Source organism: Abramis brama (assembly GCF_963993115.1).
Source record: "Abramis brama genome assembly, chromosome: 19".
Taxonomy (NCBI): Eukaryota; Metazoa; Chordata; class Actinopteri; order Cypriniformes; family Leuciscidae; genus Abramis; species Abramis brama.
Window position 1 is genome coordinate 32,278,996 of NC_139981.1, and position 18,529 is coordinate 32,297,524.

The window sequence follows — 18,529 nt, forward strand, 5'->3', positions numbered from 1 at the left end:
GATGATTTGAGTGATGGTTTTACAGAATTATTAAGGTAATTTTTTTCTCAGAGAATATATCTTGCAACATTTTCAGAGGTTTGTTCTTAAAGTGAGGAATCTATTTGCCAATAGAGTAAGAAAAATAAATGTTATTCAAAATACTGAACTTTACATTCCCATCAATGCTTTTATGGGATTTCGGTCTCACACTAATTTGCCCTGTTTAGTAAATCTGGCCCTTATTGTGTTTAAAAAAAACACAATAATTTGCTTGAGAAGCAGAACTGTGTAATTATGTTTATATTTTTACTGCAAGACAAACGTATGTGCGGTGAGGTTATTAACTGATGTTTTTTTGTCCCTGAAAGGTTCAGCTGGATCAAGCGGAATGGGGATCGGATCTACCGAGTGTTGAATCAAATTTAGGGAATCATAAAGATTTCCACAAAGCCATCGAAGACTTCCAGATGAGCATTAAAGAAGCCAAAATGAGTGAGGTAAGGCAAATCATTACATTTAAAAAATATATATTTAACTCGCCCTCATATTGTTCCAAAGCCAAATGACTTTCTGTGGAAAATTGTAATTTTTTTTGGTATTTTTAAGTATTACTTAACATCTTATGTATATATATATATACAGTATATACCTGCAAATAATTGTCTTAAAAAAATGAACTTCCCGTGTCACCCCCACAGAGTCAGATGACCCAGCCGTTCAAGCAGAGTTACTCTGAGAAGCTCAACAAGTTAGAAAGCCAGTACAGGAGGCTTCTGGTAAATCAACTTGAAGATCTGCCTTGAGTTCCCACCGTCCGTCAGAGCTGTGCGTCTGAGCTTCTTGTGCTTCTGTGTTTGCAGAAATGCTCGAGTGAGAGGCAGAAACACCTGGAGAGCCTGCATGACTTCGTGTCCCGGGCCACTCAGGAGCTCATCTGGCTCAACGAGAAGGAGGAAGAGGAAGTGGCTTTCGACTGGAGTGAACGAAACAGTAACGTTTCCAGGAAGAGGGATTATCATGCAGTAAGTCCATCCAACCCACATCAACTCAAGTCTCAAGTCTCAAGTCTAGTTTATTTATAGAGCCCTTTCCACTACAAGGGCTGTACAGTTAAAAGCAGTCTATAGATTATAGCCAATAATAATAAAACAGAACAAGACAACAGTCAATAGTAACAAAAAGCAGCGAGAAAAAGACCTAACATACACATAATAAAACAAAATACAACTGCCAAAATTTCAAGAATTAATCAACTGAATGTTGTGCTCAGTCTGAAGGCGCATAAATGCAATATTTATCATATCTTTATATCATTTTGTTGGCAGTATGGGGTCAGACTTTTGACTTTTAAACCCAAACATTTAGTTGGATTAGCTATGAAAAATACCATTTTGCTTCGATGCTTCATTCTAGCAATATGATAATCCGCCCATAATTATATGAATCCACAAGAGCTGCACTAGAAACTGACTTTAACACGTCCTCTTCTTGAAGCTGTAAAGCTCTCGGATGTGGCGGCACTGTAAACTTCCGTCATGATCAAGATTTGGTGTTAATCACAGGAGTTTTGCCGTTGCATGTTAAAATGCTGGTTCTTGGAAAAGAGTGTCAGGAACGTCTTCATATGTGTGTGTTTCCACAGGATCTCATGAGAGAACTGGATGACAAGGAAGGGGTGATCAAGTCAGTGCAGGAGAAGGCGGAGAGCCTCTTGCTGGAGAACCATCCTGCCAGATTGACCATCGAGGTCATTTGAAACTAATTTTCCATCTGAACTCCTCCTAAAGCACATCAGGACTTTGTTTTCTTAAGTGGAACTGAAATGGAGGAGTTTAGCAGAATGCTCACGCTGTTCTTTTCCATGTAATGAAAGGGAGTGGGACGGTTATATGATGAGAGTAGTCATGTTTAGGCAAACTGCAAACTGCTCCCTTCTGCTCTCCACATATTTACATTTGGCATCATCATGGGCCGTATGAGAATATAGAGCAGCAGTCACATGGACCACCTCTATGATATTCTCATGGTGCTTTTGTTTTGTCTTTTTGGAGTTTTGGCAGCTTCCGTCTCCATTCAAGTTCATTGTATGAAAAAGAGCATTGAACATTCTGTGAAAACTTCTGTTCCGTAAAAGAAAGTTTTTTATGAGCGTAATATAAAATAAAATAATAAAATAAACTACAAATAAAACTAATTAAACTGATTAAAACATAGACATTCCCTCTAACTGTAGGGTAACATTTTATTACTATTTTATTTTTAATTTTACCATTACAAAAAAAAAAGGTATTTTTGTGGTAAATTGGTAAATTGTGTTTTTTATTTATTTTACTTTAATTTTACTATCCCAAATTAAATTAAATTAAATTAAATTAAATTAAATTAAATTAAATTAAATTAAATTAAATTAAATTAAATTAAATTAAATTAAATTAAATTAAATTAAATTAAATTAAAAAAGAATTTTTATTATTAAATTAAAAAAGAATTTTTATTATTAAATAAAAGAAAAAATAAATACATATTTTCTCTCTAACTGACTGGAAACATTTTATTACTTTTTTTTTTTTTTTACCATTCCAAAATGAAATGAAATGAAATAAACAAACAAACAAACAAACAAATAAATAAAATTAACTGTATGGAAACACTTTGTTAACATTTTGTTTTTTATTTTACCACTGCATAAAGAAATGAAATGAAATAAAATAATAAAATGCATAGCCGCTCCCCCTAACTGTGTCCATCTGTGAACCAGGCGTACAGAGCAGCGATGCAGACTCAGTGGAGCTGGATACTGCAGCTCTGTCACTGTGTGGAGACACATCTCAAAGACAACGCTGTCTACTTCGACGTGAGTTGCACTGCTAGTTTTAGCATAACACATGTTCATGACATGTGACAGTTCATGACAGTTACTCTCCTTATAGTTTTTCAGCGATGCCAAAGAGTCGTTGGATTACCTTAAGAGCCTCCAAGATGCCATCCACAGAAAGTACAGCTGTGACCGAAGCAGCAGTTTACACCGGCTCGAGGATCTAATTCAGGAGTCCATGGTTAGTTCGCTTACACACAATAAATTCATGCAATTATTTGGAGAGTTACATTTCTTCAGATTCTCCTCCCTGTCCATTAATGTTTAGATGTATGTGCATGTCTGAGGCCGGATCGATGTTTGTTCTTCACAGGAGGAGAAAGAGCAGCTTCTGAAGTACAGCGGCACTGTGGGTGGGCTAGTGGGTCGGGCCAAGGCCGTCGTTCAGCTCAAGGCTCGCAACCCGGAGAATCCCATCAGATCCTCCATCCCCGTCAAAGCCATCTGTGACTACCGCCAGATAGAGGTACGTCACCGCGACACAACTTCTAATGCCCATATTACAGTTTTATTCAAATTGCTTACACACAATTTCTGAAAATATGGCTTCATTTCTTGAAACTCTACACACAAAACCACAAAATACACACAAAACAGGCAAAACATCAGAAATCTCTTGCAAAAGCAAACACTTCATTCAAAACTATTTGAACTCTTCTAAATGGTGTTTTTGCGTAGTCTCTACACAAACATCAAATGATCAGTCACACAGATACCAAACTGCAAACGTATCTCATGTCTTTTGCTTGTTTAGTGTGTGGAAACAAAATCGAAACAATCTATATTGTATCTTGTATGCATATACTGAATATGCATACAAGCCAAGTCAGAAAGTCAACTTTATTTCTAAAGCGCTTTGTGTGTGTGTGTGTGTCTGTGTGTATGTAATATGTATATATATATACATATATACTGTATATATTTACACTATATACAGAAATTCAAGGGGGTACAAATAATTTCTTTCTTTCTCAAAACACTGAGTTTTGATTTCTAAGTCATCAATTTATGTCTGTGTTTTCACACATGATCATTGGGTGAAGGTAATCGGGAAATGATAGTGGCATTTAAATGGCAGTGTTTTCTAACTGAAACACAAGAGCTGTTGGGGATATTTGGGATATTTCATTTAATTAATCAATCAACAATACTATTGATCAGCATTACCAAACGTGGACGTTTTCCACTAGAAACAAACATTGATGTATTATTTTAATTTAATACTGTGAAGCTGCTTTGATACAATCTGTATTGTGAAAAGCGCTATATAAATAAACTTGACTTTACTTGACTGTTAGTTTTGAGTGATAATGTAGAGGTTTGTAGATGTAGATGGTTTCACTGAGTGAGCCTCAAGTTCCACTTTTAGTGTCCAAGCAATTTGAAGAACTGTAACAGCAGTGTCTGCTATAAAACACTTCGTGACCCGTCTCTCCTCAGATCACCATCGGCAAAGAAGATGAATGTGTTCTAGTGAGTAATTCTCACAGGGCGAAGTGGAAGGTGATCAGTCCATCTGGAAATGAGGCCATGGTCCCTTCGGTCTGCTTTAGTGTTCCTCCACCCAACAAGGAGGCCGTTGAAATGTCCAGCAGGTGAGGACATTCTGGGAGTTCATTTTATTTTATTTTTTATTTAGTTTGGGAGATGGAAGTAGTGACAGATCTTGTCTTCTGTATTGTGACTTGCTTACGAGTATAACAGATTATCGAAAAAGAAAAAAAAGGGTGACGTCTTGGTTTTATGCATTGGTTGTTGATTGGTGGATGCAGATGTGGGCGTGGCTCTCAAAAGCGTATGCAGATGAGCGTGAGCTAGCAAGGGCGGAGATTAAACGCACTCAGTGATTGGAGAATCCTGTCTGACGTTTATACTGGAAGATCCAATTATGACATTTTGATTAAACATTACGAGGTCATTTTTTTAATATGAACCATATGCACGGATTAATTGTTAACAATGAGACGTATAACATGCATTAGAAAACAGAGGGTGAATTTCATGCAAACTTTAGAGTGACGCGTACCAATTTATGTTTAAATATGATACAATACAGTAATTGTTTAAACAAAGGAGGTCTCTTTAGGGGCTTTCGCACTGGAGGAACCTTTTCATAGTTTCTAAAAAATTGGCGGAAGTTCCTGGAACTAGGAATTATTTTACTTCTAGGAACTCCTTTTGAAGGAACTAATTTAGCTTCTACTTTAGAGTCGGTCTAAACCAGCACTATAGGAACTATCCGTGACGTTAGTGTTCGCTGATTGGCCGAACGCTCGCGAAACACCAGCACCCGCCATTTTTAAAAAGCTGTGTTCCTACTGGTGGTGCAAATGCAACCAGGAAAATGTTCCTAATGGAACCATTAGTTTTCAGGGAAACACCCTGGTGGCTTCTAGAACTAACTGGTGCAAAAGCCTATTATATTTGTCCTTTTATCATTCCCATTCAATGCTCACATTTAATATTAAATATTATACTTGGTTCTGTTTCTCTCACTCCACCAGGATTGAGCAGCTGTATCAGAATGTTCTGGCTCTGTGGCATCACTCCCACGTTAACATGAAGAGCGTCGTGTCCTGGCACTATCTGATGACTGACATCCGTGCCATCCGCAAGAGCACTGTTGCCTCGGTACAAACCTTCTGTTTGCATGAGCCTTGAGACCACAGTTATGTTTTTTTACCTAGTGAACTTATAGTTCGATGTTAATTTTCCTCCCTAGATCAAGACCCTCTTGCCAGGTGATCACGAGCAGGTGCTGGGCAGCCTGACGTCCCACTTCGAGGACTTCTTGAGGGACAGTGATGAATCCGATGTTTTCACCGTGGCTGATTGTGCCCAGCTGGAAAAGGAGGTTCTGGCTTGTAAGGAGTATTATGAGGAACTCCTCAAATCTGCAGAGAGAGGCAAGTTACTGTACACACACACGCCCATATACAGTCAAACCAAAAGTTATTTAGACACCAGTTATCATTTGTGATATTTTTTTACTAGTGTGTGCAGGACACTTTAGTTCATTTATGTAAGTGAGGAGAGCAAAATAAAGTAAACTGTGACATATTATACCTAACAAAATTTCATACAGTGACTACCAGTTAAATGTATAAAAATTTTGGACCAAAAATGATTCAGACACTTTGAGCTGATCATGTTTTGCTGAAGTGTTTTTTCTTTAATTGCTAATGCTCTTTTTACACACAGACTGAACAAAATGAAGCATTGCTTGGTGATTGGTTGAGCTAAACTGGTATTATCTAATTGTGTAGTTAAATTTAACAGCTGACAGATATTCAACATAATTCATGTGTGAGACAGTCTAACAGAAGGACGGACAAAACCAGTGAAACATCAACTGATTTGATAACTCTGAGTTCTTGTCATATTTTATTACCATTTTCTAAACTATAGCGAATAAACTGTGATAATGTGAGAAATGTTGAAGGTGTCTGAATACATTTTGGTTTGACTGTGCAACAAAGGGACCAGAAGTCATGCATTTTCAGACAGTGGCCATATCAAAAACCAGGGCAACAGGGACTGATAGTAATGAAATGCGGGGGTGCCTAGACTAGAGAATAGTTGAACTATACGTTTGAATTAGCAGTGACTGGTGCCACCAGACATTAAGCACGTGTTCTCCTGAGCCTATTAAGTAGAATGTTAATACTATAAGGAATGATGTGTTATCCATGCACAGATCTCCTCATCAACATTAGAAATTAGAGAGCAAGTGTTTGTGGGTATGCATTTAAATTTCAACAGACAGTTGAACTACAGGATTGATCATTTGTAATGCATCTAAAACCATTATGTAATTACTGAGTGCACTTTAAATATTTCTGTTTTTGTTGCTCTTGTTGAGACGTTTCATAAGTTCACTATATCTGCTGCCTGTAGTCTAATGAAGTCCTGAAATATGAATTGTCTGCAAGATTTACATGCACATACACAAGTGTTAGATCAATTCTGCTTAGATGTGTTGTCACTAGCTACGTTTTCAATGCATTTTCTCAAAGAAACCGAAACAGGCAAACAATCTATCAATTATTGAATGGACATGATGTCTCACTGATGTAATGCATTGCCCTCTGGTGGTCAACAGAAGAACACGAGGAGTCTGTGTACAACCTCTTCATAACTGAGGTGCGTAACTTCCGCATGCGTGTGGAGGGTCATGAGGAACAGCTGATCAGGAAAATCCGTACTCCGCTAGACAGAGATGACCTGCAGGAGTGTCTTCTGCGCATCACCGAACAGGAGGTTTGATCTTCAGCTTTGTTTGTTGGATGTCCAGTGTAAAATATGGATGCTGAAACAAAAACAATTTCTGTAATACATCTGGCCTCTCCTTCTCACTCATTCCAGAAAAAGAAGGTAGAGCTGGATAGGTTGAAGGAAGACCTGGAGACCCTGAGAGAGAAGTGTGAAGTTTTCCTCAGGCAAGCATCCGCCTCTCCATCCGTCCCCACGCTTTCCTCTGAGCTCAGCATCCTCACCCAGAGCACCAACCAGGTCTACTCCATGTGCTGCATCTACCTGGAGAAGTGAGTCTTTACTCAGTCCTCAAATGAGATGTGTTTAGAGTAAAGATGAGTATTACTGATGTGACCTAGTGGTTAGAAGATGTGCTTCAGCACATTGAGCCGAGGTGCTCATGCAAGCATTGTTTTAATCTGGCTTGTGACACTTCCCCACAATCTCTGGTCTCTGTTTGCTCTATTTGCTTTCTTCAAAAAGATAGAAAAGGATCTTGCACATTTTTCAGTCCACATTTGACATGATTCCAAGATACAAGATCCTTCCAAAAAGAGTAAAAAAGCTCAATGCTTGAAATTAATTTGCTACGTATCCCAAACAAGGATTACATGCTGAGATTCTAGTAATCTCTAGCAACAAATACCTAATATGCTCATTTTCTTGAGTCTTGATTTTGTTTTTGGGCTCCATTAGAATAGGTTTTATGCTTGAATGTTCAAAAAACACCTTATTTTCCCCATATTCTCCATTGTTGCAGCTCCTCTCTTCCCAGTCTGTCAGTAACGCTCAGTTTAGTTCCTGTCTCTATGAAGCCCCTCCTTCTGAAAAGCACACTGCGCTCTGATTGGTCGGCTGGATTGGTTGGTCGAGCGCTTCGAGTGTGTTTGGGAAATGTCCCGCCCCTTACCATAACCGCCAGTTTAACACACTACTAACTAACTCAACCAGGCCCCGCCCCTTTATTCTGCATATGAATTATTTAAATGAGGAATATTGTGACGTGTTCGTTCCCGGAAGAAACTCAAGGCTACAATGGTTTGAACTTCAGGGAGTTCAAAAATAGTGACACTGATATAGAGAATAACTCCCGCTGGAGGGAAACCTTTGGAAACCTTTTTCAAGCTCAAACAGCAACATTACACACTAAGAAAGATGAACATGGAAAAAAGCATAATATGAACCCTGTAATCAGCTAGAAAGGGCTGCTTTATAATTTCTATCTTACTTGTTTGACTTAATTATCTTTTACACTCAGGCTGAAGACAGTGAGCTTGGTGGTGAAACACAGCCAGAGTGCCGAAGCTCTGGTCAAACTTTATGAAGCCAAGTTGTGTGAGGAGGATACAATCAATGCTAATATCAAATCTATCGATGGTGTTGTGAGCACTCTCAAGGTAATAAACTCTCACTGTATCTTTGAAAATGCTGTCTCGATAATGGTTTAATCATGGAACGTCTTTGACTTAACACTTTTGATCGTGATTTTTAGCAATGGAGGTCTGAAATCGATGAAAGACGCGAGGTATTCCATGACTTGGAAGACGAGCTGCAAAAGGCACGAGTGGTCAGCGAGCGTATGTTCAAAACGCACAACGAGAGAGACTTTGATTTGGATTGGCACAAGGAGAAGGCCGACCAGCTCAAAGAACGATGGCAAAACATCCACTCTCAGATTGAAAACAGGTCATTAAGTTTAGGGATTAGTGTGCTTTTCATTTATTTATTACATATACATTTATGCATTTGGCAGACACTTTTATCCAAAGTGACGCATTGCATTTAGGGTATACACTTTATCTGGAATCAAACCATTACGTTGACGTTGCTAGCATCATGATCTACCATATGAGCTAGAGGAATGCATGTAGCTTAATGCATGTACATTTATTTTTATAGTGCACAATTTATCTTGTTCATTATGGATGATGTATTTGTGTTTCTTTGTATTCAGGCTCCGAGACCTGGAAGGCATCAGCAAATCTCTTAAGTATTACAAAGACGCATACAACAGCCTGGATGAATGGAGCAAAGAAATGGAAGCCAAGCAACTCAAGGCCCAAGAGAATCAACCTGAGGACAGCAAGGCATTGGCCGAGTTCCTTAACCAGCAGAAAGTATGAAGAAAAAAAAATCTCTTAGGTAAACTGTATATCTTCATCTAGTTTACTAGCATCAAATCCTAATAATTTGCTTTATTTCTAGGTTTTGGTTGCAGAAATCGAGCAAAAACAGAGCAAAATTGAGGAGTGCCAGAAGTATTCAGAGCATTATGCAGTTGGAGTGAAAGTAAGGCAAAATTATTACTTTAAAATATTCTGACATAACAAAATATATGGTAACATGGTAATACAATTTTTGGTCTTCGGGTACTAAGGTATACTGTCTCATGTGAATATTGGGTTGCACTTTATTTTACAGTACGTACACTTACATTTACTTACAGTGTACTTACCTAAGAAAGTAGTAAGCAAGACAAGGTAACTACATGGTTAGGTTTAGGGGTAGGTTCAAGGTTAGTACCTAGTTATTACCCAGTTATTATAATTACTATAATAAGTACATAGTATGTACATTTGGAACAGGACTGTAAAGTAAAGTGCTACCGAATATTGTAATCATGTAGTAGCATGGTATTACCATATGACACCAGTACTTTATCATAGTACCATTATAGTAATTGTATGTGGAAATGGTATACCCTTTAATACTTCATCCCCAGGGAAACAATACAATAAAAACAATTAAGCAGATAGCAAAGAAACTTTTATTTAAGTGTTTTCTATTTATAGTGTGTTTTTCCATCCTTGTTATTCTTTAAGGACTATGAACTGCAGTTGATGACCTATAGAGCCATGGTTGACTCTCAGCATAAATCCCCAGTGAAGAGGAGGAAGATGCAGAGTTCCTCTGATGTCATCCAGCAGGAGGTACGGGGGAGAAATATAACCTATTTTCATAGGCTTACACTGCTATTCTTTTGATTTTGTTTGAGTATGTATGTCTTTGTTTCCCTCCTCAGTTTATGGACCTTCGTACACGTTACACAGCCCTGGTTACTCTCATGACACAGTATGTGAAGTTTGCAGGTGAAACACTGAAGAGGGCGGAAGAGGATGAGGTAAGGCAATTGTTGACTTTTTCTTGTCTTTCATGCTTCATCGAATAGAGTTGATTAGCATTAGCATTATAGCTGAAATGCTAATGTTCCCTTTCCCTTTTTTTCATTGCTTGTTATTTAGCAAGGCTTTGCTCCCAGCCATGTTCCATTAGAGCAATCACACACACCCAAACATGCTGCACACATATTTATTACACTCTTTCCTGCAATTCAAAATGTTGTTCGGTGCTTGGAAATATATTTTGATACAAAATAGCACATATTGCTGTATTTTGTATCATTGCTGTTGACCTTGTCTCTTGGGAAAGCATGTCCTGGAAAAATGCTGAAGAGTATATGCAAACACTTGGTGGTGGTGTTGGTTTTTCAACCTTTATTGGTAAGTGGGCAAGAACCGCCTGTTCTCTTCCAAGTGGTTGACTGGAAGATGACTGTATCTTTCATTACAGAGGAGGAAATCATTGGAAAATGCGGAGTACTTAAGCTGGACTGAGAGCATGGAGCTGCAGAAAGCTGCAAGTGAAGAGGAGATCACCAGGCTCCGGCGTCAGGTACTGGAACTCGAGGCATCACTGTCTAACAGGCAACAGCAGCTGGACATCTTGGGAGCAGACCTTGAGATGCATAAAAAGTCAATTGAGGAGTTGACGTTACAGAGGTCAAAGGCTGAGTATGAGGCCCAGAAATATCGTGTTGAACTAGAAGGTGTGATCAAAAGCAAAGGTTCCATCGAGCAAGAGCTGAATCGTGCTCGACAACAGGTTCAGCAGTCAGAGGCCAAACAGGCCTCCCTGGAAGAGAGCCTCCGCAACCTTAAAAAGAGCATAGAGGAAAGTACATTAGCCCGTAAGAAGCTGGAAGATCATTTACGTCGCAAGGACAGTGATGTACAGGGCCTGGAGGAGCACAGTCGTACGTTAGAGCGAGAACTGAGGGCTAAGGAAGATGCAGAGGCAGGGCTCCTTAGCCAAGTGAGAATCATGGAAATGGATCTGGCACACAAGCCAGAAGTCAGAATGAAGCAAGGTGAATCCTTGTTAGGTTTCTCCATAGAAGGTGCACAACTGTCCACTTTTACAACCGGTTCTTCGATAATCCATTCTGAATCTGAGGCAGATGTCCTGCAACGCAAAATGGAAGAGCTCATTATGGGCAAGAAACGAGCTGAGACTGAGAACAAGACCTTGAAGTCTGAATTAAACTCATTCATTGTCCACAAAACTGTGGCTGAGGAGAAAGCCCAACGTTTCAAAGAGCTCTTAGACGAGGCAAACAACAGGCTGAAGAAGCTTCAAGTGGAAATGGATGCAGATAGGTCCAACATGAGACAGAAAGCAGAAGAATTAAGACAAGAATCTTCTGAACTGAAAAAGTCTGTCTATGTGTATCAAGAACAAATCAAGTCTCTCCAAAGGGACAAATCGGCTCTGGAGCAGAGAGTGCTGTTCCAGAAGACAGAGGTTGATGGCATAAAGGACCAACTCAAGGTCAACCAAGGGAAACTTCTACAGCAGTCCTCCTTGGAACAGGAGAGCGCTCATAAATTTAGGTGCATGGAAGATGAGTTGTCTTCCAAACAGACTGAAGTAGAGCAGATGACATTCAAGGTCAATGAACTTAATAGAAAGAATCAGTTATTGGAAAGTGATACCCGACATCTTAAGGTAAGTATTGAGTCAATCCAGCAAGACAAATCACATGCTGACCAAAAGATTAAAACCCTGAAAGGTGAGGCAGAGGTTTTGAAGGAGCAACTGCAGAGAGCCAAAGAAGAGATCAATCTGAAGACACGAACAGAGAAGGAAGCTCAACTCAAAATCAAAAACCTTGAATTAGAGCTTCAAAAAAGTTCCTTGCATGTGACGCAGCTTACTAAGAAAGTAGAAGAACTCAAGAAGATTAACATGGACACTGAGCGTTCCATTAAAAATGTGAAAGCAGAACTCGATAGAGCATCCATTGAGATTGACAGTAAGGAACAGCAAATTAATATACTCAGATCCCAGGCAGAAAGTGCAAAATCTCAGGTAAAAATATTTGAAGAGGAACTTCTGAATAAAACACGGGTATCTCATGAGCTTCAAATCAAACTTAAAGAGTACAACGAAGAAGCCAAAAAGACAGCCGAGCTACAGCAGAAGATCAAGTCTCTCACATTGACCATCACCAACTATGAAAAAGAGATTTCAAATCTCAAAGCAGAGCTGAGTTCCATAACCACTGAGAGGAATCTGGCTAATCAGAAGGTTCAGGAACATAAAGTCGAGATAAATAACCTGAACATGGCATTGAAAAAATCCATAGGAGAATCTCAAAGGGAGTCATTTGAAGGTAAGAAGAGCATGACAAAGGTGCGAGAACTTGAAAATGAGCTTTTGAAATGTAAGCAGACAGTTAGCAGGATCAGTGGAAGTTCAGAAAAAGCCACAGAAAGCCTGAAACTGGACATTTCATCTCTTCAGAGGGATAAGCAAACCGCTGACCAGAAGTTACAGGTTTTAAAATGTGAATTTGATAATCTTAGTACCACTCTAAAAAGAACAAAAGATGAGCTACAGCGGGTGACTGAAGAAAACAGGTTAAGCCAGTCCAAACTCAAAGAATTTGAGGCTGAACTCCAAAGGAAAAGTTCTTTTATGCGAGAAATGAGCTCAAGCGCAGATAAATCTGTACTGAATTTAAAACAAGAGCTAGTCACTTTTCAAAAGGATAGGAATGCTGCAGAAGACAAAATTACAAGTTTAACTCTCCAAACATCAGAACTGAAGCAGAAGTTGAGACAAACCAATGAAGAGCTTAAGCAGAAGCAAAATCAAACAGCAGCTGCTGAGTTGAGGTCACAAAAGCTTGGCGAACAATTGGACAACTGTAAAAAGATGCTTGATGATCTCAAAGGTAAACTCGACTTACAAAAGAAAGGCTATGAGACTCAACTGAAGATAGTGCAGGCTGAAATGGAGCAAAAGCTTTCGCTGCAAGAATCACGCTTAAAATTGGAGCATGAGAGGAAATCAACGGAGCACTCGCATACTGTGGAAACTGCAGAGAGAGACAACAAGCACCTGTCTCAAGACGTGGAGAAGCTGAAGGCATTAATTGCTAATGCAACAAAAGCCAAACAAGAGGCTGAACAACACCTCTGCAATGTACGCAAACATTTGGACGAATCTGACAGACAGAGGGGAATTCTTGACCTTGAACTTCTCAAAGCAAAATCAAAGATTTCTGAGTTGGAAACTGAAAAAATCAGGGTCAAATCTAATATTTTTCAACTTGACAATATTCACAAAGACAGCTCAAACGAGATATCAAGGTTAAAGCAAATGTTGGCAGAGTCTGAGCAGAAATTGAACACCTCTGAAAGGGAAGGAAAATCTCTTAAAGAACAGATTGTCTCATACATCAATGACATGAAGTCTCTACAGGAGAAGAATCTGAAGCTTGAGGTAGCGGTCAATTCTGAGCAGAAGCATCTAAAAGAATTGGAGGCACTTGGACAGGCCAATCATCAGTGTGCCAAAGACGAAGAGCTAGCAAAGCTGAAGACTGAACTTCAGCTGACTCAGAAAATTGTTGCGTCGTACGAAGAAGCGAAACAGAACCTGGAGGAGGAACTAAAGAAAATGAAAATGAGCTCTGAGGTATGACTTCAGGTGCATTCGCAGTTTTGTAAAACTTTCATTAAAAGGTGAAGTGTGTAATTTCTTTGTGTTTTAACAATGTGCAGATATAACTATAAGTAAAGGTACTTTCACACACCATTGCTTAGTCAGTTGCTCCTCCTGTATTATATTCACACTTATATTTTGTGGGTCAGATCCTCAGTACGCTTGTATCAACAAAGTGTCAGTTGTTTACCCTTGTTGTTAGGTAATGACAATGCGGGACAATGCAGCAAAATAGGTTTACTCACCTCACATTTAGGCCCTGTTTACACTGGTGTGTTACCGTTTTAACATGGCATTTTGAAAATGAAAACGATCCTCGTCCATACTGACATTTCCACTGCTTTTCAGAAAAGATCTCGGCCCACACTACACAACCGAAAATGTATGTCACATGAACATTCATGCACACTGGACATGCACGTACAAGTGTAAGCAGTTACCGATTGTTGCCGATTACTCTAATAATAGCTTGCCTCTTGTGCATGTAGTCAGCTGCAGTATTATAAAGTGCAGAGTTTAACTGCACAATGGCTGCTAAAAAGGACAACAAAGTCAGCAAAGCTTGAAATTCTGTCTCCATGTTAATGTTTACACAGTCGTCGAGCCTGGTCTGTTACAGGGTCTGTTATTGTCGTGTTCCAGTAGTGTAATGGTCATGATAGGAGCTTGATGAATCAGGGAAGGATATGCAATGATCCACGAGACCCAATTAGGGAGTGAATGTGGGCAGCCACGCCTTCGTATTCAAACGTCTCCATTTCGGTCTGTCTACACTGAAACTCAACCCCAGAGTTTTTAAACTAAAACGGGGTCTTCAGTGTTTCCAAATGTCTCAGTTTTCGAGGGTCGAACTAGTGTAAACAGGGCCTTATACTTTAGTCTATCTCTTGGCTTAGATCTCTGCTTGCAGTGCATCAATCCTACTTGTCAAGAAAGTGAGCGAGCACACACTGACACAATTCGACCAATCATACATCATCAATAGCAGATCCCTTCAACGATTTAGGACAATTGCATTCATATCAGCAGCAAATCGTACCGGAGTACCCCAAACTACCTTTTTAGGTGGACTCAGTCATGGGTTACAGATGTGCGTCCGAGTTCTAAAAAACAGTGTTCACATTATCCAAATTAACTAAATTCTGACATCAAGTGTGCACCAAAAGTTTGAAAACACCATAGGTCATTTGATGGTTGACCTCCCTGCTTTTCTCCAGAATTTGATCATCATTTGAAAAATTATTGTTGCCGTGATCACTATAAATTCTATTAATTTCAATTCTGTTCACCATCTATATACCCCAGACAGTAATAGTGCAATAATTGCAAATAGTCCTCACTTTTGTGAATAAAAGCAGTAGAATATGGGGTAGAGAGGAAGCTATATATTGCAGTTCTAATAGTGCAGAAATCACACACTTCACCTTAACTCTTATCTAAATATTTATGAATATGTAAATATATAAATGTAATGTAATATATAATTAAATATATTTATAACAAAATTTAATATATATAAGTGTACAGTACGGTATCATCATCATAGAGTCTGGATTTCAATTTAGGCTCAGTTTCATATTTGTCAAGATCTGAGAATATAGTAGATAGGATGTTACATCTAAACTTAGTTTGCTCTAATTGCATAAATGATCTCATGCTTGCAGATAGCAACACTGGAAAAGGAAAAAGTGCTGGAGGAGCTACAAAAGGTCAAGCAAACGAAAATGCAAGTAATCAACGAGGGAACTCTGGAATATGCTACCAAGAAAACAGGAAATTCGGTTCCACTCCAGAATTCGAATGCAATTGAAATACACACAAATCAAGTGATGGTTGGTAACGGTCAGAGTGACATCACTGATCCTATACTCAGGAAAAGCTCGATTGATAAAGGCAGGTCTGGTAAAAGCCAGACTGTTACATTCAATATCAATGATTCTGAGTCCTCCATCGATCTTGCTTCTGACTCGCCTATAGCAAGCAAATCGAAAGGGCTAAAATTGGAGTCTTCCCATAAAATGCAAGGTCTCAGAGGGCGGATAAGTATTAAAAAGTTAATAAAAACGAATATAATTACTCAGGAAATTGCACTCAAGTTGCAAACAGGCCTCATCACTATGGAGGAGATAGAAGCATCACTTGCTCAATTTGTTGGTAAACCGTCCTCAATTGCAGGTGTTTATATGGAGTCTAGCAAGAAAAAGCTGTCCTTCCTCGATGCTGTTGCTGGAGGATTAATATCTAAAACATATGCCATTGAGTTTTTGGAAGCGCAAGCTGCCACAGGATACATTATTGATCCTATGACAGGTGAAGGTTACTCTCCTTCAGATGCTTTTGAGAAAGGTATCATTACTGAGGATCTCAAAGACAAAATAAGTGATGCTTACAAGGCAGTCAGTGGCTATACTCATGCTGGGAAGATTCTATCAGTGTTTCAGGCTATGGAGGAGAGAATTCTAGATAGACATAGAGGAAAAGCGATAATGGAAACTCAAATCGCTACTGGAGGTTTGATTCATCCATTGATTGGAATTAGAGTACCCATGGATTGTGCACTAGAGCAGGGGCTCATAAATCGAACCACCCTTCAAAGTCTCTATGATCCAGTCAGTAACCCAAAAGATTTTCACTACCCAGAAACAGGGCAGAAGGCATACTACAGCGAACTGCTCCGAATCTGTGTATATGATGTCAATGGTGGAGTATATCTTCTTCCTTTTGGTGACCAACATCTCTTCACCCTCTCACCTTCCAGCAAACACAGAATATCGGTCATCAACACTTCTAATGGTGCGAAAATGTCAGCCTATGAAGCATATAAGGCCGGTCACATTGACAAGAGAACTTACCTGTTTCTCTCACGACAAGAGAGCGAATGGCAAGAGATAACAATCATGGACTCAAGTAGGAATCTTTTACACATCCTAACAGACCATAAGACTGGGCGGCAGCTTTGCATTGAAAATGCCCTTAGTCTGAAAATTCTCCAAATGGAAGAGCTCAATAGCTACCGGAGTGGTCAGCTCAGCATTTCAGAGTTTGCTGATCTTTTGATTTCCAGAAGAGTTGTCTTTAAAGTTTCAAACAGTCCTGTTGCAGGACTCTGGGATGTTTCTTTGAAGAAACGACTCCCGGTTTTCAAAGGGCACCAGCAGAACCTTGTGGACCGACTCACCGCATTGAGGTTGCTAGAAGCCCAGGCTTGCACTGGAGGCATCTGTGATCCAGCATCTGGTGAAAGGGTTCTGATTACAGAAGCACAACATCGAGGACTCTTGGATGAAGGTTTTGCCAGACAGATCCAGCAATGTGAGCAAGCCTACTATGGTATCATTCACCCTCAAAATGGAAAGACTTTGACTGTGGCTCAGGCAATGCAAGAGAACCTTTTCCCAAAGGATGTTGCAGTGAGGTGTCTTGAGTTTCAACTGGCAACAGGTGGGCTCATAAACCCAGAGAGCCAAGAGAGAGTCTCATTGGAGGATGGCATACAGAATTGCTTGATCGACAAAGCAACTGCTGCACATCTTCAACATGACAATTCCCATTTGAAATGTATCACTTGCCCCAAAACCAAGCGAAAAATGTCTTTCAAGGAAGCTCTAGAAAAGAGTGTTTTTGACAGCCACACTGGGTTAGTCCTTCTTGAAGTAACAAAGCCCCATAGTACTGGCAATACTTCATCTTTCCAATACTTCTGGACCTATCGGCACTTCTGATGTGCTACACGACTTCTAAAATCAGGCCATTTTTTGGTGAATGTTTTGTGAATTGCAGAAAAAGTAATTGGCGTAGCTAGTATATTAGCAACCCTTTGTGGTGGAGCATTAACTAATATAGAAGAATATATATTTTTATCCTGAAAAAAACATAATGGTGAAAATGGGATTCTTTAAAATATGGGAATTTTTTTCTACTGTAAGATATTGTTTAAAAATGTCTCGTATCTTATGTGATCCATTTTTTGTTTTTCTCTTTTTGATGGCATTTTTAATTTATTGCCAAGCATGCTTCCATGTAAAATGGCTGGGAGCTAAATAGACCTGCTCATTCCTTTCTGTACAGTATATTGTATTCAAACACTGATTTTCTTTGCGCTAATAATGAATGTTCTAAATTGTTTTCTAATCCACCCTACAATTTCTTTCCAATAATTTTAGAGGTCTGTTGAGGATGAGAAGAAAGAACATGGCGATAAAGTTAACAAGTTATTGTCCAGTATGAAAACGAATCTGAACAAAGATGGAAAAGCTCAAAGTGATGGTAAACCCAGCACTGAGAGCACTAGTAAACCCCAGGTAAACAAGTCAAACTATCCCATTGTTTTTTCATCGTTTTTAACAGGTCTATCTGTAGCTGTTTTAATGTCAGCATCTTGTCAACGTGGTGAACATTCCAAACTTTGCTAATATGTCAAAAACATCAAAACACAATTACATTGTTGTTTTTCTGAATAAAGATTATTATTTTGTATCTCTTCATATATTTGTTGTTCACATACTTGTTGCTTACTTTTATTATCCACCCACATTTCACATAGAATATTTACCCATAATGTATCTACCCTTTCATTTCAAATTGTGATTTAAATAATCACCATAATCACTATTTTGTTATATTACATCT

General features: G+C 39.0%; 2 protein-coding genes across 2 annotated transcripts in view; both read left to right on the forward strand.

The window, feature by feature from the left end:
* The window catches only part of dst (dystonin), a 201,468-nt gene that overhangs the window by 94,338 nt on the left and 88,601 nt on the right, over positions 1-18,529 (forward strand). Inside the window, exons 19-37 of the mRNA XM_084093588.1 lie at positions 351-479; positions 681-758; positions 843-1,004; positions 1,625-1,729; positions 2,741-2,836; positions 2,913-3,038; positions 3,171-3,323; positions 4,298-4,452; positions 5,362-5,488; positions 5,580-5,763; positions 6,960-7,117; positions 7,223-7,401; positions 8,370-8,508; positions 8,604-8,797; positions 9,066-9,228; positions 9,317-9,400; positions 9,934-10,041; positions 10,134-10,232; positions 18,064-18,201. Of these exons, the coding sequence (XP_083949714.1) occupies positions 351-479; positions 681-758; positions 843-1,004; positions 1,625-1,729; positions 2,741-2,836; positions 2,913-3,038; positions 3,171-3,323; positions 4,298-4,452; positions 5,362-5,488; positions 5,580-5,763; positions 6,960-7,117; positions 7,223-7,401; positions 8,370-8,508; positions 8,604-8,797; positions 9,066-9,228; positions 9,317-9,400; positions 9,934-10,041; positions 10,134-10,232; positions 18,064-18,201 (2,577 nt within the window). The remainder of the gene's footprint in view (positions 1-350; positions 480-680; positions 759-842; positions 1,005-1,624; positions 1,730-2,740; positions 2,837-2,912; positions 3,039-3,170; positions 3,324-4,297; positions 4,453-5,361; positions 5,489-5,579; positions 5,764-6,959; positions 7,118-7,222; positions 7,402-8,369; positions 8,509-8,603; positions 8,798-9,065; positions 9,229-9,316; positions 9,401-9,933; positions 10,042-10,133; positions 10,233-18,063; positions 18,202-18,529) is intronic.
* Positions 10,688-18,072, forward strand: LOC311069964 (uncharacterized protein). The gene is made up of 2 exons (XM_084093589.1): positions 10,688-13,873; positions 15,565-18,072. The coding sequence occupies exons 1-2, from the start codon at positions 10,730-10,732 to the stop codon at positions 17,620-17,622; spliced, it is 5,202 nt and encodes a 1,733-aa protein (XP_083949715.1). The 5' UTR covers positions 10,688-10,729; the 3' UTR covers positions 17,623-18,072.